The 25,365-nt window shown below is 42.2% G+C and overlaps 1 protein-coding gene across 14 annotated transcripts in view; it reads left to right on the top strand.

The window, feature by feature from the left end:
* LRCH3 (leucine rich repeats and calponin homology domain containing 3) overlaps positions 1-25,365 on the top strand; it is a 51,784-nt gene that overhangs the window by 21,390 nt on the left and 5,029 nt on the right. Inside the window, exons 7-23 of one of the 14 annotated variants that reach the window (XM_048954587.1) lie at positions 1,566-1,659; positions 1,782-1,902; positions 4,126-4,274; positions 6,480-6,556; positions 8,425-8,517; positions 8,948-8,999; positions 9,147-9,287; positions 9,925-9,972; positions 11,105-11,158; positions 14,349-14,429; positions 15,286-15,357; positions 16,214-16,262; positions 16,717-16,830; positions 17,446-17,564; positions 18,999-19,136; positions 21,303-21,380; positions 23,599-25,335. In XM_048954587.1, coding sequence (XP_048810544.1) covers positions 1,566-1,659; positions 1,782-1,902; positions 4,126-4,274; positions 6,480-6,556; positions 8,425-8,517; positions 8,948-8,999; positions 9,147-9,287; positions 9,925-9,972; positions 11,105-11,158; positions 14,349-14,429; positions 15,286-15,357; positions 16,214-16,262; positions 16,717-16,830; positions 17,446-17,564; positions 18,999-19,136; positions 21,303-21,380; positions 23,599-23,799 — 1,681 coding nt within the window. In that variant the 3' untranslated portion in view covers positions 23,800-25,335. Of the gene's footprint in view, positions 1-1,565; positions 1,660-1,781; positions 1,903-4,125; positions 4,275-6,479; positions 6,557-8,424; positions 8,518-8,947; positions 9,000-9,146; positions 9,288-9,924; positions 9,973-11,104; positions 11,159-14,348; positions 14,430-15,285; positions 15,358-16,213; positions 16,263-16,716; positions 16,831-17,445; positions 17,565-18,998; positions 19,137-21,302; positions 21,381-23,598; positions 25,336-25,365 lie in introns of those variants that run through there. The other 13 variants (XM_048954589.1, XM_048954588.1, XM_048954590.1 and 10 more) reach the window with 13 other exon arrangements.

Below are 25,365 nucleotides of genomic sequence, written 5' to 3'. Positions count from 1 at the left end.
TGTGTAGTGGTTCACATTAGGTCAGGGTTCTCAGAAGATTCTGAGAATGCCAGTGCCCTCAAAATGGAAATATATGGCAAACAGATTTTTTTCTTCCCCCTCAATGAGCAATATTTTATATCTGTTATTTATGTTCTGAACTGCGAGCATAAAAGCATTGTTCTGCTGTCAGTGTCTCAAATTGATTGCAGTGGGCAATTTTGTCTTTTCTTCTTCCCACCCCAAACAGGAGTTATTATTTTCCCCCTTATTTTTTTGCTAAGGCTTTACTGTACAGCTGAGCTTTCTGCTCAGATTCCAGCTGTAGAAGTGGGCCTTCTTTGATCTAACTCACACACCGAGAAGGTCTCAGCTTGTCTTTTGGTGTCCATCTGCAGATGCACAGAAGATGCATAGCCTGATATTTCTCATCTGTAGCTCTCCATTCCTCCTGTTACTTTATGTCTGTTTGAAAGCACAGCCAGCCAGGGTAGGAATGTAAAAAAAAAAAAAGGGCAGTGAAGCTGTAGAAATGCCACACATGCATTCGCTGCTGCCTAAATAACAGCAACAAGAATCATTTAAAAATAAGTATTTCCTGAAAGAGAGATTTTAAGGGAGCAGCAACTTGAGAGCAGTACCATCGAGAAGATGGCCTGCAATTTGGTTATGATGGGCGAAGCAATTAGCTTCCCAAAGTTCGTTCTTCCATGCGTATTGTGCAGTAATTACTGCTGCAGTTCTCCCTGGGGCTGCGGGTGCCAGCAGGACAGTTGGGCCATTGTGAAATGCCATCTGCAGCGGGTCAGACAAGTCCCATTGTCTCTGCTACAGCCATCTGCAGCAGTTGCCAGGCCTGACATCTGTGATGGCTGTGCTGCTGGATTCTGGCATTTCTGAGCCCCGAACTTGGGAGAACTGAGTGGCCCTTTGGCTGTATGTATTGTCATACAGGCACATGTCTGGTGCCCTCATCGAGACGTGTCACTGACAGTCAGGCTCCACAGAGGAAAACTGTACTTCTCTATTTATTATGTTATGAAGTGTTTGAAATGCCCTGCTTACCATGCAGCTTCTGAGCAAGATAATTACGATGCACAAGACAGTTATGTAGTGCATTCTGTGTATGTTTGTGTAGAATAAATATATCCTCATATTTGTGTATTTTTAGTAATAATGCTTTTATGCTGATTTGTGCAAAAACGTTGCAGGAGGAAAACAGAAGTGTTTTTCAACCAAAACATACCAGTAATGGAAAATGAAAGCTTGACTTAATAAGCAGTGAAATAACAATTCTGTTTTCTTCGTTACCATTTCTGTTAGGTCATGTTTGAAGTATAGGTGAATACTTTGGATCAGGTTATCTCTTCAAGGTGTGAGATGTGGCAGATGGATGGTTGACTGAGAGGAATATTTCAAATTACAAACACATCCTTCTCGTTCTGCATGGCAAATGCAGTGTGATGCTTTCCAGTATGCTGAGCTAACGCTGTGCTTGGTAGCCTGTTGTGCTTTTAATAGCTGCAGTAGCTGACAAATTTTCAGTGGTGTTTATATTACTGTATCTAAAACATTGTGTTTGACAGCCACGAGGAGCTTTATTCCAGTCGTCCATATGGAGCACTTGATTCTGGCTTCAATAGTGTGGACAGTGGAGACAAAAGATGGTCAGGGAATGAAGTAAGTATTGAAAATCATTTGTGTTGAGTGCCATATTGTATGAGAAAGAAAACTGCTAAGTGTACATCTGGAGGCATATTCAGTAGGTAACGTAAAATGTTTGTTCTGTTTGTTTTCTGAAGCCAACAGATGAGTTCTCAGACCTCCCTTTACGTGTGGCAGAAATCACTAAAGAGCAGAGACTGCGAAGAGAAAATCAGTATCAAGAAAACCGAGGGAGCACAGTCGTAACCAATGGTGGAGGTAAATGGTGATCTTTGGCTAACAGTATTTATTGTGGTCGTTATGAGAGTTTTGGAGTACTTGCTATGAGCAATAGGATGGCCAAAGACAAAGATTCAGAAAGACTGTTGTGTAAACAGTGTTTTACATAAAGGCAAAATCAGACAGCATCAGAATTAGGATTTTCAGGGAGGTATTATGTCAGCTTCTGCATATATGCCACAGTTGTGTGAGGTCACTTGAGTACTTCGAATAGTGTTTTGGAATCTTGAATTTCAGCTCATAAGGTTTTGCTGCTTGAGCTACTTGGAGAAATTACAGCAGCAGGGAATGGTCTGTGCTCTGTGTCCACTGCTTTTGCAGCAGGATGAGCAGTTTTGTCAGGGAATTCCTGATGAAGCAGGCATCAAGCAGTAGATATGCCTTGCTCCAGAATCTCAAGTCTTAATCCAGCCATGTGAGGCAGCTTAGAGGGGCAGGTACTTATAGGCATGATCATGTTTGTAGACCTCAATTTGTTGCCCCGCGGTCTTAAAATGGCACTTTCTCATTTGTTCCATAGATGACAGTGCTTCCCATGTTTCTTGATCTACACAGTCTTTATGCATTTTAGCTTGCAGTAATCTGCTACTGCTGGCTTAAAGTTCAGTCCTCTTTTTGTTACTATGACCAGTTTTAGCATTCTTCTGCATCTATTTCTTTCAGTCATTCCCTCTTCGTTTCACTCACTGCCACGTCTACTAATTCAATTAATCTGCTGTTTTCCATTTCCCCTGAGGGTTCCAGCTCATGTACCCTATCTGAGTACCTTCCCAATAATTTCCATCTTCCTTCCTCCTCTCCATATTCAGTTTTTGCCATCTTGTTTTTTTAGTCTTACTCTTTACAGTTAAATTCTGGCCAAGTTAGAAGAGTTGAAAACATGATGTTAAGGGAAGCCGTGGGCAGCCTTCATAACAGCTAGTGCTGCCAGCTGCACCTCTGAGACTTCATTTTGTTCTTTGGGTTTTGTACACCAGGCATTTCAAAATTCATCATTAGTCTTTAAAGTGGAGCACAGTCAGTGCAGGTCTCAGCATGCGACTGCCAGTGACACAGGAGATCTCTGTTAGTTTTGTGCTTCTAACACTGCTCCTAATGTATTTCACCTTCTTCTGTAATATTGTTGTTAATGTTTAATAAGCGAGGCTGGAAGGAAGGTGGTTGTGGTGTATGTGGTGTGACTTTTGTTGGGTATCTTTGAGTGTGGGGTGGTTTTTTGTTTGGTGTTGTTTTGTGGTGGTGGTGGCGGCGGGTTGTTGTTGTTGTTGTTCAGTTGTTTAGGATTTGAAACTGAGATGGAGATAAAATGAAGCCAGAATATATAGGCATGCTGTTCTGGATGGGTGCAGTAGCAGAGGAGGTGGCTTTGGCAGTAACAGTTGCTAGATTGTGTGGTGAGGCAAAGAGAGGTCTGTTATAGGCAAGCAGGAAAGAGGCGGAGGAGTAGGAAAAGAATGTCTGCAAGAGAGTGTATAGCAAGTGTGGGGAGAGTTTCAAGGTCAGGAGAGCTCTGGTACTCAGAAAAGGAACTCGTGCTTTCCCTGCATCCACAGCACTGGATTTTTCAAGCTAGTTTACTCACTGTTATGACTCCCAGAATTCCTGGGCAGAATGCACATTCTGTGTACGTAAAATAAGACTTCTGTTGTTATTTTGTGTTGTTTTCAAGGGTTTTCTTGCTTTCTGTAACATGTTCCATTACTTCCACTTATGCTTTTTGTAATCGTGGCATTTGCATCCAGATAACTTGGCCATGCTTCTTTGTTTTGTTGTAGTAGTGAAAATAGGAGAGCTATGTGATAACCATCCTAATTTGTCTGAAGGAGATGAGTTAGAAACGAGATAAATTCAGCATGTGCACAGATCATTGCCCAGTCTGTTAGTTGGTAGATGCTTTAAGCGTTGACACAGTTACAGTATTAATTTTGGGTTATTGCTGAAGTATCTGCAGCCAGCAGTTCAGAGCTATGTTTTGTGTGTTACTCATTGCTTTCTGAAAACCATGGATTTTATCATTACTTCAAAACCTGATGTTTAACAAACATTAGCAGGCCAGGCAGGATCCAGCACCTTTGAGGCTGAGCTTTCCAGACGGAAGGAAGCCAGTAGGACCTCAGTTCCTGGCACTGTTTTTGTGTTGTTTATTTTCCCCTCCTGTTGGTCGTCTAACGATGGCTGTTTCCTTTGTGTGTGCATGTCAAGTGGAACACGATCTCGATCAGATCGACTATATCGATAGCTGTGCCACAGAAGAGGAGGAGGAAGAGGTGAGGCAACCCAAGTGCGTGGACTCAGACAGCCTCAGCTCACAGTTCATGGCGTACATTGACCAGCGGCGAATCTCTAACGAGGTGGTGCTTTTACTTTAATTAAATTCACATGCCACAGAAAAGCCTTTGTGTTTACGTTAATGCTTCTTGTCCTCACAGGTTTTCTTATAGAGGGGGGAAAAAAAACCCAAAAACATATTAGTATGGTGTGGTCTGATCTGAGGGATCTGTTGGGCTTTATTGGAGGGTCAGGGCTGAAGTGTTAAGCTGCTCCTGAGTGTCCTTTGGGAGCTGTGGGATGAGTCTGAAGCAGCCACACTTCTGCTGCACTGTGGGTTTTTGCAAGCCTTGTGCTTTAGGTTTGTGTGCAGTGAATGGTTTTCCAGAGGAGTATTGTCATCAGAAAACACAGATGATGCCTCTGAATGATAACTGGTGATACTTAAGATTTTCATGTTTACCTGATTAATTACTCAATGAATAAATGGCTTTTTTAAGGGGAAAAAATGCTCATTGTCAACTTAAAGATTTACTATGTGAATTTTGCAGCTCTATTAATTTGGCTGTTCTTGATTACAAGGACACTTACTGCCACGAGCATACATTTTACGTTTAGACTAACTTCAGTACTCAGACTGTTCAAAAAGCCCACTGTATGCTGCAAACAGTTTCTGTCTCTTTCAGCTTTGAGCAGGGCTCTGAGGTGTCACCACAGGTTACAGACTTGGATGTGTATGCAGTCACCTGTCTGAACAGGAAACGTTGCACTTTGAGATCAGTCTGGCATGCAGCTGTTCTCAGTCAGCAAAAGCATAGAGTTGAAAGAGCAGTGGATAAAAGTGTTGAGATGGGTTAGAAAGTTTTCCAGCCAGCTTTTTGCAAATATCTGGGTACAGGCATGAATAGCTCTGGACCATTTTCTCCACTCACAAACACTTCACACACGCATACATAGACACACACAAAAAAAAGCTTCTTTGTTCTTTCCTCCCAGCAAGTTTAAACAATACCTTTTTCATTTTTGTTCTGAAGTATCTTTCTGTTCAAGCTGGTGTGTAATACTTGCACTGGAACGCTGCATTTCAGAAATCCCCATAACTGCCATCTAATTCCTGAGCGTCACAATACGTGCACCTATTTACCCACAGCATGCAGATGCAGAACTGGGCAAAACTGGAAAGCATCTCTGTTCCAACTGCAGCAGCCTCTGCAGTGAACGCTGTGTGCTTTAGGATGGCAGACGTGGCAGAGTCTCCTCAGAAATCAAACTCCAGCAATGGGTTTTTAGCCCCATCGCGTTGCTTTTTACGTTCTGTGAGTCTTCAAGTAGTGCCTGCGTGCACAGCTTCACACTTCAGCAGATCGCTCTATGCTGCATAAGCAACCTGAGCAAATCTTTGGTGGTGGTTGGTATGCTTGAACAGTACCTGTTATGCTGCAGTTCACGTGTCATTTCAGATCACTGCGTGTTTTGAAGCAGAAAGATACTTCTGGGGGGAGAAGAAAATCGTGGCTCTTGTAGGATCGTGTGTGTCTTGTAGTTTTCGTGTAGGATCACCTCTGTTTTGTCCACTCTGTGTTACTGGTTGCTATGTTAAACGTCAGTGGCACAAATATCCATTGGAGACGCATTCCTTTTGGAGATCTCAAGTGCAATATCAAATGGTGCCATTTAAAGCATAGAAATGAGCAGAACTCAGAAAAGGCAGCTGCTGGCAGCACAGTGCAGGGGGGTTTCACTTTTAAATAGTGGAAAATGATTAATGTCAAAAAAGTTGGAGGTTCTGTATTCATAAAAATTAAGCTGTTCACAATATGTCTAAAAAGGTGACTATTCTAAAATGCTCTACAAGTTGGAAGGCTAACTGTATTGCAACATAGCAAGTGAAAACTGACAAGTTAATCTTGGTGTTTCCATTTTTCTGCGTTAATGGGTATAACTAAAAGTTGAAAAATATCACCAGGAGCAGTATGTCTCTGCTCCCAATGAGATCCATGACTTCATAGCTGAAATTAAGCTGTAGGTATTCATCTCATGTTTTCCTTTTTTATCCTCCTGTGACCTGTCACAGGGCATCATTAAAGAGCATCAGCTTTGTATTCTGTATGTTGAGTCTGCCTAGTTGGAAGTAAACATCTCTGAGATGTGTTTTGTTGTTCTTTCTTGGATATCTGGCATACTGCTTGTTAAAAGTGTAGCCATACGAATGCATTAGATGCACTGACTTGTAAAGTACTTTATTCTGGATGTGCTGCTAACTCAGTCTCCTGTGTTGTTCTGCACAGAGCTCACCAGCAAAGCCAGTGTCTACTAGAGAATGTCCGAAGGCTGAGGACACGAGGCGGTATTTACAGCAGAACAGGTAAGAGATGTGCTAACACTGCTTTCTGCAAAGCTTTGTGGTGGATCCAGAGCACCTTCACTGGGTGGTTGTTGTTTTATTGTGTTTTCTTTTGCTTCACTGGGAGCATGCACAGCACTTACAAATATGTTGTTACTCCAGGTTTGGAATTCACATTCTAGTCATGGCACTGATCAAAAGGCTTGACTATTCCATACCAATGCTCAGATTTAAATGAGTTGGTTAAAAAATCTGCCAAATTAAAGCATGTAGTTCTAAACAGATGTAATATATGCTTTCTGTGATTTTAATTTGTGTTGTGATTAGACAACAGATACATTTTTATCCGTAAATATGGGTCAGAACTGGACGGGATATGAATGAGGAGGTTTGGTTTGGGTGTCCTGTTGAAAGAGCAGAGAATAAGGAAATTGATAGGTTTTTGATAACATGAAATCAAAACTGACAGAACCTTACATATACTGTTGAAACACTGCAGTATTCTGTGGAGCGAAAATGAATGCAAAGCAATCAGCAGAAAACCAGCTCAGCTGAACTAGGAATGTTTTAAAGAGAGAGAAAACTGCAAGCTCTCAGTATGTCATTATTTACACTGTCAGTAAAGTGTGGTGATGTTTAAAAATGGTCTTCAAAGAGAACAAGAAATCAAGAGTAGTGTGCCATTGTTTCCAGAATCATGGCAGTGTTTTAACAGGGATCTTGAAATGTGCAGTCAGTGTGTAAATATAGGAGCTGTGCTGCTGTAATGGAGGATAACTCCTTCAGCATATGTCAGCATTCCTTACTCTGTAGAGCCTATAAGTAAAGCATAAAATAATTTGGGGTGAACGTAACGTTCTCTCCCCAAATGAAGCAAATGTTTCTGGCTTGAAAGGCCGATTTGGTTTGGTTTTATGATACTTTGTCCCGTTTGAACATCTGTGGTCAGCATAGAAATAATTACACAAACAAATTCCATCTGAAGAAAACAAGGTGGAAAGGCAAGTTAGTCAGGAGTAAGCTGCTGCTTACATGTACAGGTTGAATGATAAAGGAACTTTAGGGTATCCATAGTTAGCAAAATTTAACTTGAGAATGGCAGTGGATCTCCGTGTACAGGTTGTTCATTAAGCATCCAAGGGAACTGGAGTTTACTTGTATTCTGGTGCAGCTGAGCAAAATTCTGAATGAGGCACTGAAAACAAGCAATATTATTGCCCTCAAGATTATGGAAAAACAGCCATATGACAATTGGCAGGTTTTAATGTATATAATTTTAAGTATATATTAGAGAAATATTTCATTTGTGCCATCTACAAGCTGTAAACTGCTTCCACTGTAACTCATTTCATGCATGCAGCCCTTTTGTTCTTTTTTCTTGTTTTTAACATGCTGGAGCCATTAAAACTCTTGAAGAGTTGGATGTAATGCAAGCTTCATCTTAAGGGTACTTACATTGGTTGATTCAGCTCAGTAAATACAGTTGTTGCCCCCGGTGGGCTGTGGTGCATTTCTGATACAGCAGTGCTGAGTGCACTCTGCTGTGAGCACACTTCCTGGCACTTAGTTGAACCCTGAATACTGTTCTTTCCAGGAGCAGAAAGGCCTGTGATCTCCAGAATGTAACATTAAGAGAGATTCAAACTTACTGTGTTTTGAAATCGTTCTGATAATTAAGGAAATTACATCCATTAAATTATGAACTGCAGTAGTTGTGACCTAACTTGGTCTCCCATTTCTTTAGTTGTTTTAAATTCCACCTTTGTGGTTGTCTGAAGCTGTCTGGGCAATTAGTTTTACAAACAGCTGTAATCTGGAGAAGGATTTGTCTGACAGTAGTGTTTATGCATCAGTGGCCAATCCCCCTTCCACCTGGTGTTTGCCTGCAGGGACACTGAATTACGAAGACCTGAAACTCTAAATTTGATGCAGGACAGAGAGCATCACCAAGTGCTAAGGAGTTATGTGGACAGGACAGAGAGGTAGGGAGAAGAAACGTATAGTTCCTACTAAATATTTTGTAATTATTTTCTTTGCTAACCATAGTAACCAGTTGTTCCTCTACGTAAGGGTCATCTGGAGAGTTCCTGGAGTGGTTACTTAATCAGCTCCAGTGGAATGAGTATTAAGTACTGGGTATCTCAATGTAATAAGCCAAATGTACAAAGCCATTGGTACATGTTGAGCTGTGGAAGCATTTAAATATAGAGTTCAGGAGAAGAGGTAGAAATAACTGCACTGAGTCGACCATGAAGTAGTGAAGTCAAGTCGTTATTGCAGCAGTTTGACATCTTGCTAAATAGCTACTCTTACAGAGTTAATAAGGTACATGTGCATCACTGACAGCTCTGTGTGATTTCACTTTTTTAAATTTAAGACTGAAAATATACTTTCTCTTTTTCCATTTGGCAGACCCCCAGCTGATTCACCTTACTTTCTCTCTCTATCGAGTCACCAGAGTCAGGTAACACAATGAACTCTTCTGTCTTACTCTTCTGGCTAAGCCTGATGCAGAACCAAACTTAGGCTAGCCCTAAGACGCAGCCTGTTTCTCTGCAGCCCATCTGTCTGTAGCTCTGTCTGTACAGCACAGTGCACTGTTTTGTTCCAGGTGCCCAATGCAGACCCTGACCTGCACCGCAGGCACATAGAGAAAACCCGGCGGGAGGCACAGCTGGCAGCACTGCAGTATGAGGAGGAAAGGATGAGAACAAAGCAGATCCAGAGAGAAGCTGTTCTCGACTTTGTTAAGGTACCTTTCCTTTAGTTCTCAGTAGATTCCAAACTTTTATCATTTTCTTTAATGAAAATGAATTGCTATGGTCATTAACACTTGCATACTGCACTCTTGGGCATGCGTGGTGTTTTATAAAGCAAATGAAGAAGCAGCTAGGGTTTGAGCTGCCTATGAAGCGAGGCTTTTCATTAACAACTATCATAATGCCCTGCTAATATTGTGCAGAAAATAGTTGTTTCTTTTTTTTTTAATTATTGAAGAAAATCAGCTCAGTCTTTCAGTTAAAAACTTACCAAAATGCATCTTCATCGACAAGCCTTCTTGTTTTTTTCTTCTGTTGCCTTTGTTATTCATGAGAACTTTGTTCTCAGCAGTGGAATTCCTCCCTTGGGTTATATTTGGAGTCTGTTATGCCTCTTTAAGATGCAAAAACGATTTGGGCTTTTTGTTTTCATACAACATAAAGGCTGGCTTTTGACTAATAATATTAGTGAAGTTTCAGCTAGTGGAAACTTGCAATCAGTCTGGTACATGTTTTATTTAAAAACTAGGACTATTTCTGTTTTGAAACTTCTTAATTACGCTGTAATATTCAGAGCTTTTGTTTCTCTGTCTTATTCTTTTAAATTGGTCTTTTTTTCTTTCTGTATAGCAAAAAGCATCCTTAAGTCCTCAGAAGCCAAGTCCTCTGGATAGTGAGGTAAGACTCCAGCAAGAGCATTACTTTTCTCCAGGGGAAAAAAAAAAAGGCTATCTCAGAAATCAGAGGTTTTCCTGATTGTGGAGAGCACTTCAGGACTGGGTTATGGCATAGCATTTCACATTTAATCAGCCCTTGGTTGACACCCCAAGCACACACCTCCCCTTATGGATCAGTTTAATATTTCCTCCTGTTCGTGCAGATTGCCTGTCTGAGTGTTTTGTTTTCCTGTATGTTTTCTATGTCCTATATGGAAAATAGATTTCATGTTCCATTTCAAGGTGCTGCTTGGAAGCAATACAGATCACTTTCTAATGGGAGCACACAGGCAGGTTTTAGTGGTGCAGTCATTTCTCGTTCACCAGTCAGTTTCTTCCATTTGCCTGTCATAATTCCAGTTATCCCAGAAAGATCAGCTATTTTTGTTTTTGAGATCTGTTTGCTTATTCAAAAGAAAAGAGCTTTGTTTTAATATCATTTTATAGGCGAAGGCAATAAAAAGGGGACAAGAAATCACGCAGAGCTGAGTCTTCTAAGATGTACAGGATGAGCCAGTGACATCTGCTCACTGTGTGCATCATGTTTCTGTGTAATAAGTGCTCTTCCACTGCTTGCCATCCCCTCTTACATGAGGGAAATCAATTCACGTGGCAGCGTTAATCAGATCAAAACCTTTAACAGCATAATGCAACTCTATTTATATATTTATTAATGCAAGCATAATTATCTCTTCAGAAGCATTTTTCACCTTATTTTTGCTTTGAAAATTACCAAAACGAGGGATATTTGAAATAGTCTTTGCTCCTTTTTGCTCTTCTTAATGATCTTTTGTTCTGAATGTATTCTTTTAAAGGGTCCTTTGTTCTCCCATGCTAAAAACTGAATACGTGGTTGTCTGTATGTGCTTGAGACAACACAGCAGGGTAATTGATTCCTTAAGTGATAGGAGTACCCTGTAATTCCTGGGCCATGTGGCTGTGTATTCCTACACAGTTTTGGCTGCTGTATGGAACTGTCGAAGCAGTGCCTCGCAGTGCTATAAACAAGCAGCACGTGTTCCAAAATGTCTGTCTGTTCACAGCTGTGTCGTTGTGTTTGTTTCTGACATTACTCCATCTCTCCCACCTCCCAGTGTCCCTTTCCATCCAGAAGGTCTCAGCATACTGATGATAGTGCCTTGTTAGTGGTAAGATCCTGCACGCAACAGCCTTTTTCTGTGGCAGATTCTGGAACATGAAAATAATGATGTGTTACGGTTGTCTCTGATTAGACCAGCTCTTTCAGATCTAATCTAAATAGCATAAAACATGACCTCTTGTTTCAAAAGTGACTTATCTTGAGTATGCTGATGTTTGTACTGTCAGCCATTTCTTAATAATATAGCGATGTTTTCCTGCAGAATAATTAAAGCTTGCTTTTTGCTAAGAGCAGAAGGAAATTACTACTAATGAAGAACCACTTACAAAATTCAAAATTGACCTCTGGTAGCATTACATTGATTTGCCCTCCATTTAGCTTGCTTCCTAATTGATGAGCTCTCCAGTGTCAAATAAACAACTGGATGCTCTGAATACAGCCCCCACTTGAGCTTTGTATCCTGCACCGAGTGCTTGGCATGGAGTGGTGTCCTGAGAACCACAGCACAGCAAGGGGGAAATATTGCTGTACTTGTAAGTGCTAAAAGTCTGAGCTATTCCTCGTCCTCTGCTGCTGGTTAGTGATGAAGGTGTCTTTCTTACCTATTTTGAACACTAGCAAAAAGGAAAACTTTTATGTGCTTCATGTTTTATGCTATTTCTTCTTTTATGGCATCTTACTGATGCAGCATAATTAAAGAATATTATTAATGCCACAATCCTTGTCTGTAGAAGGAGAATACACTTGATTTGCCTGCTGTTGCATGACTGCATGCCTGGGACTTATGTTCTTAGCTCACGTGCATCCCCACCACCTACCTGAATTCTGTAGGCAGTGCTCTCAGAACACATCTCTTAGAACGTGTTGGTCAGTGTTTTCTCTCTTCATTCAGACGTCTTGGTGTTCTGCTGTCTCATGCCCAGCACTGTGAGGGGGCAGAAGAAGGCTCCTTGTGAAAGCAGTGTGTTGTGATCATGCTTGTACCTGTTGACAGAAATCACACTCAGCCAATCTAAATGCAAAAGCTCCTTTATATGCTGTAAGAACCAGGAGAGCAGACGTGGGTTTTGTGAAGTGCTGACAGTGAATTCATCTTCGGAATGTATTTCAAAGATGATACGTTTTAAGGACCCCTTTTATTTGTTAGTGTCATCCCATGGTTTTTATTGTACTGAATTCTGGGTTGTATACTTGGAAGTTGAGCAAACTGATTGCTAAAAATTCCATTCACGGTGGTGTCTTTTGTTCCTTTATCCAGGTTGAATCCATGCACAAAAAAGGGGCTGGGGGAAAAAGTGGCCGGGCTGGCAGGGAAAGTTGGAACCATATTTGAAAACAGTTTCTGCATTAAATTTTCTTGGGATTTCTTGCTCTTTTTCAGCAGCTCTAAACTCTGCATCCCACACATCATGCTTTCAGGGTATGAAACACTGGTTTTCTGAACTATGGAAGTATGATCTGCGTATCTGTGCTGCAGTGGAAATGCATACTGTGTCAATGATGACAGATGCCAGGACAGCTGCTCGTAGGGATTGCTGTGACTGGAACGTGTAGCTCTGGGCAGCTCATGAATTTGCAGCAGTTGTTTTTTTCCACTACTGTATTTTGTATGTCAAAAACTTGTTTAACAGCAAGGAATCGATCACTGGTTTGGTTCAAAAACAGAAGTAGTCATAAGAGTTGAAATTTTACTTTTACCCTTTTTAATTCTGTTGCATTTCCTTGACATTTTGTCTGTTCCTATGGGCTTGAAGTGTAGCTAGATCTAAGTTCTGAGGCTGGTTTTTTTTTCCTTCAATGAAGCATAGGGGCATTCATATCACAGCACCATTTGCTACTGACAGTTCAGTGCATTTTTTCCATTTACATCCTTTTCTCTGTATCATTTCCTATGCCTAAACACTGCATGCCAATAAAGCTGCATTCTGCCTATTGGATTTTCCACTAATTGTTCCAAAAAAATTAATAGTTACCTCGAATGCAAGTCCTTTATTTTGGTAGCTCTTCAGGTGCCGTTACCTCTTTAGCAGAAAAATTCCTAGAAGTCAAATTTAAGCTGTTATTTTCCTTTTTAAATCTCATCACGTTTCTTTTGCCCCTCTTGTCTGTTGCCATTTAACACAGATTGAAATGCATTTGTGTTGCACAGTTTGCTCTGGTCATTCCTTCCCATTGGTAGGTACTTTCAGGGCAGTCTGTTTCAGCTCACAAAATGGCTTTCCATGCCTTCTGTGAGCATATATATGGTTGCTTGTTCCTTCTGCATCCCTGTGATGTGATGCAAAGTGGGGTTTGGCTATCGGACTTGAGTGTGTGTTGTGATGGATTTCACTGTGTTGATTTATAACAGCCAGACTAACTAAAGCTTTGCTCACAGACAGTTGCTGGCCTCTCTGAGAAAACCTACAGTGTAACTCAGTGCTGTATCACTCCTATCCCATTTGCCATTCTCACCAGAGTACTCTCACTGCAGTTGGGAGTGCTTATTAATACAGCATCAATGCTTCAGACTTAGGCAAGACTGAAATCACTACCCCGCTTTTGAATCTCATCTTTCCCCAGATGGCTTTTTTTCCCCTCTACTACTGCACGTTACAAGGTGGGTTAGTGGGAGATGGATACTAAAGGCACCACTGTTCTCACAAACTGCTTCTCAGTTTGTCACAAAGCCTGTGAAATGCCCAGTGGGCACCAGGCAGCTGCTGTGACCTGTGTGTAACACTCATGTTACTGCTGCTGTGCTGCCTTCGTTGTGTTTTCTTCTTGAGGTCTCAAATGTGACCTGGGACCATCATCACAGTTAGCACGTGGGATCTCTGAGACATTTGAAGTTAAGCCTTTTGGGCATCAGTGTGCTACAAGTAATAACAGCATGAGAAAAGTAAGCATGACTTGAATTATGCTAACTTGTGCCCTGGAGGTTTCTCTCAGAAGTTATCGTCCATTTGTATGCTCAGACAACTGACAATCAAACTGATGTGAAATAGCCTTATTTTTAGTTAGTGCGGAGTCGTAGTTGGGCTCTGTTTTGGCATTCTTTCTATCTAAAGTTGTTTCTGGCTGGGGACATTTCTCTAACTTCATTGCTACACCTAGAAATGAAGAGCAGCGTGTGCAGTCCTAAGTCAGAATTGCAGCACCCTGATTCTTCTTGTATTGCAGCTGCCTTCTCTTACAGTTGTTCTTTGCCTCACTTCTTCCTCTTTTGCCTCCCTTTCTTTTCTTGCTGTCCCTGACAGAATGGCTTTGAGCCTCTCTTTGTGTTTGAGATTGACAGTAACACCAATACCATTAAGAGAAGGCCAGGGACTCGCAAACAGGTGAAGAGCATGCGCTGTGTTGCTGTTGTGCTTCCCTTACCCTCTGTGCTGCGTTCCCCCTTTGCCCACTGCTGGGTTTGTGGATTGTGACTGCTGCTTGTTAGTCTGTGTCAAGGTTGTCCTGCTCTTTTTGCACAGGAATAAAGATGCATTCGTGTCACAGACCACCACCATTTGTTTTATTTTGCTTTTTGCTATACTAGCTGGTACATTTGCTGAAATGACATTTTGAAACTTGTAAAGCAAACGAACGGAAACAGCAAAAAAAGTGAGCAAAGGAGGCTGTTCTGAGGATCAGCTGCTGTCTGCATGGGGCATGAAGGTGTTTGTGTAAGGTTTGCCCTGTCTGTAACATCTCCTTCCATGTGTAATTCACAAAGATCAGCATCAGGTATCCGTGGCAGAACAAACGCAGTCCTTTAGCCCATTAAATGTGAGTCTCTCTGATCATACAGAGTTGATAGATTAACTTGAAGCATTAAAAAGAAAAGCATTTATTTAGAGTAGTGGCTCAGGATGGGCTGTTAGAGGGTACACTTTCCTTCAGGTGTTTCTTTAGGAAGTGCTTACCTGCTTGTCGTTCAGTTTTGCTTCCGATGGCACTTTGTTGTGTGTAAAAAGGAAAGTTTCACCTCCCAAGCTCATTAGCCAGAAAGTTCAGGAGGGTAGGAAGGCTTCAACCACAGTTTGAAAAGCAAATACCTGTTGTGCCTGCCTTTTGCTTTTTAAGTGTTTCCAAGCACGTGACCATGATCACCTCTTCCTTTCTGACTTGGTTACTCAGTTCCAGCTGTGCATGTGCCCTACCAGCTGCTTGCTAACACTGCTGCTGCCTTGTCTTTCTTTCTGCATTCAGTCCCTCTCAGGATTGAATCAAGACAGCTGTGCTACTGCCCTGCCTAACGCCTCTGCCCTCAGTCCTGCCAAGGTATCTCTTGCTATTGTCATTCACCAATAAAGCCTACAAAAAACTGGGATCCACACATCTGTTTTAACAGGTGTTGGTATGTCAGCTTCTAGTCAGAAGTTCAGGTAGGGTATGAACCTGATTTACATGATTAAACTGTAATAGCTGTGACCTCATCTTAGCTTTAGGCTGTGTCTAAGCTAAAAAATATGGTAACCCTCTGCTCCTCGTTGTCTTTGATGTTGCTTTTTATTTACAAGATGATTTTCTCTTCACAAAGTCGAGTTTATCAGAGTACTTCTACTGTGTTCTTTACTGGCTTGCTTTTCCCATTGAGTATGGGTATCCTATAATTTTCTTCTGTGGACACTGCTATTCTGAGTGCATTCATCATGAGAAATTGGTCTGTGTTAAGTACTACAGGAAGATTAAAGTGTATTTTGCTAGGGAAATTGATATTCAGTGAATAGCAGTTCTGCATTATCAAGGTGTCACAGTCTGTGCATTCTTATCTGTGCTGCTGTTATGCAAGTGTAGCATGTTCTTTAATTAGCTGCTCTGGCTGTGCCCCCTCTGCAAAGGATACTTAGCATCTTGGTGAGAAGGAGTAAACAAAGAGAGCATTGCACTGTCAGTGCTGTTTCATCACTTCTTCCTCAGAAAAGAGTAATTGTGGCATTTCTGCAAACAAAAAAGCTAGCTGCTTTCTGCAGAGATAAGGCTTGGGGAACAACTTGTGTTTGTCACGTCTGGCTTTTCATTCTGAAGTATGTTGAGATGGATGGTGCCTTGCATAAAACACAGCAAATAGTAAAAATGTAGTCACAACTTCTTCCAGATTAGCACCATTTATGCTCTTCTACTTTTTTGTCTACAGAGTGATGACAGATCCACCATCTCTCCTGGCTCACCCTCCACTCAGACAGGTAACAGGGAAAGGAAGCAAAGCTTCTGAAAAACGAGATCGAATCATCTGCCTGCACATTTGTTCTATGAGGAGAAGGGAGTGCTGTGTGTGGCACTGCTGTGCTTGAGAGCTTACCCACTGATTTAGGTCTCCTTGAAAACACGTGAGGGGAGAGGCAGCAGGGCTGAAGCATGTCCTCAGGGACAGTGTAGGCTTTGGCCCACAGATCCATTCAGCTGCAGGCAGAACAGTTGTTGGAAGTGGTATGTGGAATGTGCTTTGCATGGCGAGTGTCCTTGGAAGTGCCTTTTCCTGCTCTATGCTTTTATCATGCATGCATGTAATTTATTTTGTCATTATATTAAAATTTGTTTTTTTTTTAATTGCCACGTTGCTGAACCCATTTCCTATTTAAATTCTAACCGTTTCCTTCTTCCTCATTTCCTTTCCTGTGCCTTCCCACATTTGTTTAGTCCACCTTTCCCCTGCACATCCTGGTCATGCAGCCCTGCCTTCCTATAGAAACCCTTCCCAGCGACCCGAGAGTTTCCTTTTTCGAGCAGCTGTCAGGGATGAAGCAAACAAAGGTAGGTTATGTAACTCACACATCAGCCTGTTTTGCATTGCCTCTTATTAACGTTTGCCTTACCTAGGTTTTGCACTGCTCTGTTCCTTCAGGTCATTATCATCAAACTAGCTTTAGGGTTCAGTATGTAAACATGTGGCCCTATAAATGCTTTGTGAATGACCACTGTAGTTGTGAAAATGTGGGAATCTGTTCTTCTTGGTCTTTCTCCTTACGCCTGAAAAGGTAGCAAGGAAATGCCATGCAAGCCTTCAACAAGTTACAAAGGCAGCTTGATAGAATTTGCATTATATGTAACAGCATATGGCAAAATTGCAAAGCCTAAAAGGCTAAACTCTTCCAACATACTTCATCTGTCAAAACTTTGTCCTCTTTTTGTGAATGATTGGTAGCCAGCAGAAACAACAACATCTAAAGGGAAAAGAAGATGTGTTAGGAAACACCTCGTTTAGATTAGCAGGTCATTAGTTTGATAGGTTAATAGGCTTTTAAAGAAGCAGATCTGTGAAATGGAATGCCCTGTACCCATTCTGGAACGTTGTGGGTGTGTAATGCAGCAGTGGAGGGCAGTCAGCCAAACCATACTTACTGATTTCTCTCCATGCCGTTTTTTCAGTGATTGCTTCATCATCTTCCCGTGCCTTGTCTCCTGCTAATGATTCTGCAGACACCAGAGTTAGGCAGAGCTCCAAGCAGCGTGAGGAGGAGCTGGAGCTGATAGAGCAGCTACGTAAGGTAAGAGCTGACAAAGCCAGTGAAGCTCTCGTTGTGTGCCGTCATGTTAAAGCTGCCCTTGTGTTCTGGACTGATTGCACTGAGCCAGTTATGGGGAGGCATCGACCAGAACGGAATGGCACTGTGCAAGCTGAGTGTTTCTGTCAGATGGAGGCACTGGAGGTTGTTGTTTTTTATTGTGGATAAAGTTAGATCCAGCTGCAGTGAAATACACAGCTTCTGGCTGGCCAGAGATCTCTGCTGTTAGATCTTTTGCTTATCACCCTTCGTACTTGTGGGGAGCTCCCTGGGAAGCTCCCTCAGTGTCTTTCCTTTTAATCTCTTTATACATTTCATCTTTGCTATAAAGCCTATAGAAAAGCAGGTGGCACGCAGGGACTGCTGCCAGTCGTGATGACAGCATACTTTCCTTGTGTGCTCTGAATCTACCTGTTGACTCGTGCTTTATGCTTAGTTAATTGTAGAATATCTGTGGCAAAAATCTTCCTTACATTCAGGCTTTTTGTTGGTTGAGGGCCAGTATGCCCTGCGTTGTGCCCTGACATTGGCTGATACTGACTATGCCACAGGGCATTAAGGTAGTGCTCTGCTTTGCCCCAGGCACACTTGTGCTGTCTGTGAAGGGATTCCTTGAAGTGCTCTAATGCTCTGAGCTTTCTCAATAAATGAGAATTCCTTTCTAAAGCTGATTTTAAAAGCTGTAAGCATCCCAGGTAGGCAGAGTTAGTTCTTTCTCTGCAAACTGTCCGAGTAAGGACAATCTGCTCCCTCTAAAAGGAGAAAGCTCTCTTAAGTAAAATGAAACAAAACTCAGCATCTGTAGAGCCTTTCATCTCTTATCTCAGAATGCTTTACATGCAGTCTCTCTCTTCTTCTGCTTCCTAGGTAAGATTAAATCTTTTTTGTATACTTAAGATTTTAGATTTAACTTGGTGAAATCTGCACAGCATTTGAAGTAGAACCTGATTTGAATTTATGTTCATTCCTTAAATGTTAACTACATCATTTTTAAAAACTCTACTAAGTAATTGTCTGGCTTTTTTCTTTACTGAGACCTTTATTAGCTGTATCATCCTCCAGTCGACAGTTGTTTTCAGTTCCCTTTGCAGAGCCATTTGCTGAGAATGTGAAGGGTGAGGAATATTGTTCTTAGACCCTGATTTCTGTTATTTTTGGAGAATGGTCGTGTTAATCCCAATGTGCTGTGAGAAAAAAACTGTTCATCATTGAACTCAGGTGCTCCCAGACCGTGTTCAGCTCTGGCCCAGCGCAGTGCAGGAGCCGTCTTGGTGTCGCTCAGAAAACTGTTCCAACCAGCCTGGAGAACGGACAGGGAGTTGTAACACAAATGCTTCTGCTCTTAAAAAACGTTCTGCAGACTGAAACGCTTGGAAACCAGCACTGAATGTTTGTGTCCGTGTTCATTTTCCACAGAATATCGAATCACGGTTGAAAGTGTCGCTGCCCAGTGATCTTGGAGCAGCTCTCACGGACGGCGTTGTTCTGTGCCACCTGGCTAACCACGTCCGGCCTCGCTCTGTCCCCAGCATCCACGTCCCCTCACCTGCTGTTGTAAGTATGTCACAATGACAGCGTTTTGTAGGGGTCCAAAACCCTTCCAGCAAAGATCTGTAATCCAGGCAAGTGTGAAATTCATTATTTTCATTAGTGAACGTGCGTGACAACCTTTCTGTGCAGTGTCTGTGGTTTCACTTAAAGCCTACGGGTTTGGGTTTGTTTCATTTAAATAAAGTTACTTCTGGTACAGATTTCCAGAAATCAGTAGGATTTTCATGTCCTCCCCTTGAGAAGTAGTAAAATAAGAGACGGTTAATCCTGAAAAACAAAATAGGATGTTTCAGAAGATCAAAAGATCTGAGAAATTCAGGAAAACGCAGAGAGAAACACAACATTCCCTACATTATTTGAGATCCTGCTGCACAGAACAGCAAGAACAAGCAGAGAGGCCCAAATGATTCCTGTATCCATTTCACAGCACTACGAATTTCTCCGCTTAGGAATGTCAGCAGAGCACACTTGAGCTGTGTTTGCATGTGCTTGGAGAACAGCATCTCCTGGAACAAAGTAAATCCACTCAGACCTTTGTGATAACAAAGGAAAAAGGATTGTTTTATGTGGGGGCTGTTCAGAGCAAGAAAAGAAGTGCACGGAGAAGTTTGGCAGCTGAGGAACTTGTTCCTCTTACCTAACTGCAGTGTTTTTGTAAGGCAACAAAGGTAATATATTATTGGGTGCTTTATTGTGTATCACCTTGGGAGAGCTCAGAATTAAAGTGGGATGCAGAGCTGTGACACAGCAACAAATTAATTACAGTCATCTGTCAACCAAAAAAATAACAGGTATGTGGCAGTCAAAAGGTTCAGTGAGAACATTTAGGATCAGCAACTTGGAAGTACAGCAGAGAGACAAACTGCTTGTGATGCACCTTCACATCATCTCAGAACTAAATAAATAGGGGAAGAAGTTTTTCCTGTGAGAAGAGTTTGAAACAAGCACGTTGTTTGCTTTTTTTTAATTTGGAGTCAGTCCTTGTGTTGGTTGGAATTTGAGCTGGCACTTACAGGGCTGCATACTGTATCATTGTGGTTCCTCCTGCTTGGAATGATGTGAACAAGGAGATGTCTTCATTATTTTGAGCTGCACACGCCAGTGTTTTAAGCAGATTGTGGAATCATTAAGAGAAATGCAGACAGCTGCTATTCACGATGCTGGAGTTGTCAAGAATATCTTCTCAATGGCCTGGTTTTATGTGCTGCTGAATATTCTGCTACGAGTTAAATCATGGCTTTGTCATCGATGTCGCAGAAGAGGCGGCCTGTGGCTGGATGGCTCCAGCAGCAGAAGAGGCATCGCGTCTTTGCTCAGTCACAATGTGGTCTTTGTGCTCCCTCCATCCTGCAGGAGAAAGAAGGCAGCAATAGCCTTTAACCTGCTTTCTTGGTGGGGTACATGGCAGGCTGGGGGGCAGAGGAAGAGCCCCAGTGGTCTGCTGTTCCCCCCCCCTCTGAAGGAAAACCACTGAACTCGGAGGCTGCTGCTGCACACACTGTGGGTAGCTTGTGTGAAGGAACAGGAAGCTTGTGTCTCTTTAATCAGAATAAGCTTCAGGAATAGGGACAAGACAGAGCTGTGCAGTGCTGTGTCCATGTAGAGGTGAGAAAGCCAACTATGCAGAAAAAACTGACTTGAAAAGTGACAATGAATCCACCTGCAGGAGGCTTGTATGCAGCAAGCCGCAGTGCTGGTTTTATTCCATGGTATCTGGGTTCATCTAGCCTTCATTTTTTTTATCTCTTTCTTAACTGAAACCAGATTTTCAGTATTTATTTAACATAGTAATCCAGAATGGACTCCAGGTTGCTTCATATCATTAAACTGTGCTGAAATCACGGCACAGGTGCTACGTGTGTGTATGTTTCATTCAGTATGTGTCTTAAATTATCCCATTACAGTCACTAAAATGTTAGCCTGTTTTATGTAACACTGTGCACCGATACAGTACAGGTTAGAGTTGCCTTAAAAAATCATCCAGTGTTCATAAAGTAGCTTTTCAGAAAGCTTGGAACTTGCTTTTCTAAGCAAACTGCAGCACAGCCTGGTTTGAATGATACAAACTTACTGCCATGTGGGGTTTTTTTTTGGCAAAGAGGTTTATTGAGAGTTTCATTAAAATGAAAATCCTCCCAATTAAGAGCACTTTGCCTGCTTCTTTTGCAGCCTAAGCTCACAATGGCAAAATGCAGACGAAACGTGGAGAATTTCTTGGAAGCTTGCCGAAGGATCGGAGTGCCTCAGGTACATTTTTCTGCTGTTCTGATGTTAAGGTGCAGATGTGATTTTGTGTTTTTATGGTCAGGAAAAGAAATCAGTGTTCCTTGAAACATCTGATGAAAATGAGGTGATTAAAAGTTCAGGAGGCTCACATGTGAGGTATGCATTACTGTGTAGATAAGACCCTGCGTTGTCTTCTCCAGTAAAAAGAAGTTGGGTGTAGTTTGTCTGTCAGAGATCTGATTCACTGACTGCTGTGCCTTAAGTGCAGAACAGCTTGAGCCTGGCTTTAGAACTGCAAGGTACTTGATAAAGACAATTCATTTTTCTCAATATTAGGTATTTGGCAGCTTAAAAGTGGGATAAAACTTGGATGATGTTTTGCATGTGTAACTTCAACTCCAAAGCATTTGATGTTCCTTCAGAACAATCCTTTTGTGTGAACATCTGTACCACCTTGCCAAGAAGTCTCACTGTTGTTGGCCTTTCTCTGACAGTAGCTACCTTTGCACAGATCTCATTCTTTGTGCTAAGTACCAGAGCTAGAACTGCAATCTCTGGTTTTCTTTCTCTCTTCTGAAGTGAGTCCTGTTACTGTTTTATGCTGTCCTCTCCTTTCCTCTTTGTCTTATTCAGCGGCTGCTTCAACACAAATGATTTCAATGTCATGTTTTTTATTCTAGTGTATAAATGTGATTGGTTTCTTATACGTACGCAGTGTTTCTGCTGTAGGTGCTGTTTTCTTTTTTATGTATTGTGAAAGGGAAAAGTTGACCCAGTGACTCATTTCCCTGCTGTTTGTAAAAGCAGTGCTCTCAAGTCAATCGTGCAATATCAAGTCAATACAATCAAGTATTTTCTGATAGCTTCACACAAAGGCATTTGAGCCATTGGGATTTTAGGATAGAATATTTATTGAGCTGCCCAGCAGTTTCGCATGACTCACTGGTGAATGGCGTTGGAACATGGTAGGAAGTCATCAATGATCGTTCATGTTCTGAGATGATGAGGTATTTTAGTCCCTTAAGAAACTGGAGCCTGCGACTCCCAGCAGGACTGCACAGTATAGATCCTGGAGCAGAACGGTTCAATCCCATTGCAGCTCCCCTGGTCACAGCTCTGTCGACACGGAGATGTAATTGTTATGGGATTTGAGTACAAAGCTGATCTCTGAAATGGCGCGCCTTTAAAAACAAGAAAAGAGCACTCAGGACAAGAGTCTCCTATAGACCCACTCTGCTCCATCTACTGCACCTTCTGTTTAGCATCCTCTGTTTTTCTCAGTTCTCCTGCTTTAATGTGAAAGAGTTGAAGGAGAATGTCTCTGGGGAAACCCACTGCAGTACCCCAGCTGAATTCTAAAGCTGCTCTCACATGTCTACATTACATGTCTGCTGAGATGAGAAGTAAGATATCAGTATGAAGGAACGGCGTGGCAGCCTCGTGTATTTCTGCTGAAAAGATGCCTGCAGCTATTTAGCTATTTCTTTTCATTTAAATTCCAATTACAAAAATGAAGGGCTCGCTGGAAGCATGGATCTGTGCAGAAATACCTTCTAAGAGGAATGCCACTTTACATAGAAGGTGACTTTTAGAAAATACAGGCATCAGAGTGAAGCGGCCATTTCCACAGAACTTTGCTGGCCAGTGCTGTGGCATGAAAAGAAACCTCCAGCTGAGCAGATTGGCGTGCATCTAGATTTCATTGGTATACAGCAGGCAAGTGAGACACTGTGGGAACGGTTACAGAGCACTGAAACTCTAATTAGTAATAGATTAAACTCTAATTAGTAATAGATATTTCTGCAGAATGCTGCGTTCAACGATCAGTTACACAAAAAGAATCCCTTCTGCTGTTTTCATTAACTATGGTACGTGTGGAGACTGAGCACGAGCACTCAGTGCCAGAAGCACGTCATAAAGCTGAGCTGCAGGCTGTTTGCCCTGCAGAAATGGCTTTCACTAGGGCACGTGTGAACTGCTCTGTTTTTAACTGCCAAGATGGTTCCATGTGTAAGTTGTGGAGGTTACAGGCTCCTCGCTGAGCACTGTGTATCTGCACTTTGTGTTCTTTGAAATGGGGAGTTGTACAGATTGCTTTGTGAGAAATAACCGTGTTACACTTCTTGAACATGCAGATAATCTGAAATGTCTGACTGACTGCTTAGTGGATGTTGCTATGGCTAACTGACTGACCTTTTTTTCTGTCTGTTTTCCCTTCCTGCTTACACACTCTGGACAGGACAATCTTTGTTCCCCTTCTGACATTCTTCAGCTAAACCTCAGCGTTAAAAGAACAGTTGAGACTCTTCTTTCCCTGGGGACAGATTCAGAAGAATCCAGTCTTCTCTCCCTTTCTATTCAGCTCTGGGGCTTTGTGGTGTTTTACTGTACTCTGATGCTAATGCTCTGTATGGTCTATCGCTGCGTCTTTTTCCTCTAGCTGAGGGACGGTGCTGCTGTTTCCTCCCTCCATCACTCCAGTTCTCTGTAAAGGATTTTGGGTTTTGTCAAGACCGTGTGTACAAAGTGCTCTTTCTCACTTATGGGAGAGAAGTAACGGAGGTGACAAACGCAGTGTGTGAACACATCGATGCACCCACACAACCAGCTGTGGCAGAACTCACGTTTGTGTTTGCTGTGTGACGTTGAGCAGATGTAATGCTAGGGGAGGAGGTGCTGCCTGTGGGCTGGAGCAGGGGCCCGAGCTGTAGGGACACACAGGTGTGTGCTACAGGCTGACTGCTGGTGAGGGATCTAGCACTAGGAGAACTGCACTGTCAGTTTGTGTCGGTTTCCCTGTCTGTATGATTAGAACTGTACCCAGTTCATTTGTATCAGTTTGGTAAATTGCTTCCAGATTCTGATGAAAGAGGTGTTAAACAACACAAAGTATTTTGAACACAGTGACCTTGATTAGCTCTCACAGTCTTAGGAGTCGTGGTCTGGTAAGTTTTGTCCACAAAATCTTGGGATGTTTTTTCAGATCCCAGCTCCTTATCCCTGCTTCTGAGAGAATTGGACTTTCCTTTTGATAGACTGCCATGTTTTATGTATGAGTCAGGGGTTTTAAAATAGCTGTCCATGAATCCTGAGCTTTTTGAGCTTCATAACAGATCAAAGAGGAGGTTTGCAGAGAAACTGAACTCTGAACAGCTCTGAAAGAAAACCTTTCTGGCACAGAAGGAAAAATCCTTTGGGTTCTATCAGATGCCACAGGATTGCCATAGCATTTTGCTGTGCTCTGGATGAAACTTAACAAAGATTTCCTGAGTTGGCACTTGATTGTGATTGTTTTCAGAAATGTCAGTATCACACAGAAATACCCAACCTGGCTGTGTGTTCAGCTCCCTCTTTACTGTTACACAAATCTCAGGTAGTCCTCTGCACAGCTTTAAAGCTTTTCCCTCCTCTGGAAAAGCATCCCGGTGCTTTAATGTGTTTCTCAGGGACATCTCAGGACTTGAGGGCACTTCCCATGCCACGTGCAAAAGGCCACGTCTCCTCAGAGTGTAGGTTGGTTCAGGGAGCTCTGGTCAGATGCAGGTAAGTGCTAAGTAACAGGCCTGTTCTGAATGGGACTTCAGGGCCTGTGTGTTACACCTGAAAATGCAGTCAGCGGTTCGTAAGCCCTGGTGAGTGGTGATGGCACTCCTGCATTAACCTGGCAACAACTCTCAAGCACAATTTCAGATGCACAGAAGTTCAGCTGCAAATGTTGCCACTACCAGTTATGTGTACGTGGATCTCACAAGCTCTTGTAACATAAAGTGAATATTTAGCAAAGGAGCAAGTGGAGGAGCTGATGCCCTCTTCCCAAAGCACACTGTGACTGGCACAAAACGTTCTGCCCAAGCAAAGCATTACTGAGGAAAGAGGGCACCTTTGGTGGGGGGGTGTTTGTTTTTAAATAAGCTATTTTTGCACTGTTTACTGGTGTGAACTAAAATGAACTCTGTTCCTATGTTTCTTACCTTCTTCTAATGAACACTGTGATAAAAGCTGCCAG

This window comes from Lagopus muta, chromosome 9 (assembly GCF_023343835.1).
Source record: "Lagopus muta isolate bLagMut1 chromosome 9, bLagMut1 primary, whole genome shotgun sequence".
Classification (NCBI taxonomy): domain Eukaryota; kingdom Metazoa; phylum Chordata; class Aves; order Galliformes; family Phasianidae; genus Lagopus; species Lagopus muta.
Note: the sequence above shows the minus strand (reverse complement) of the source record. Positions and strands in the feature narration are given on the sequence as shown.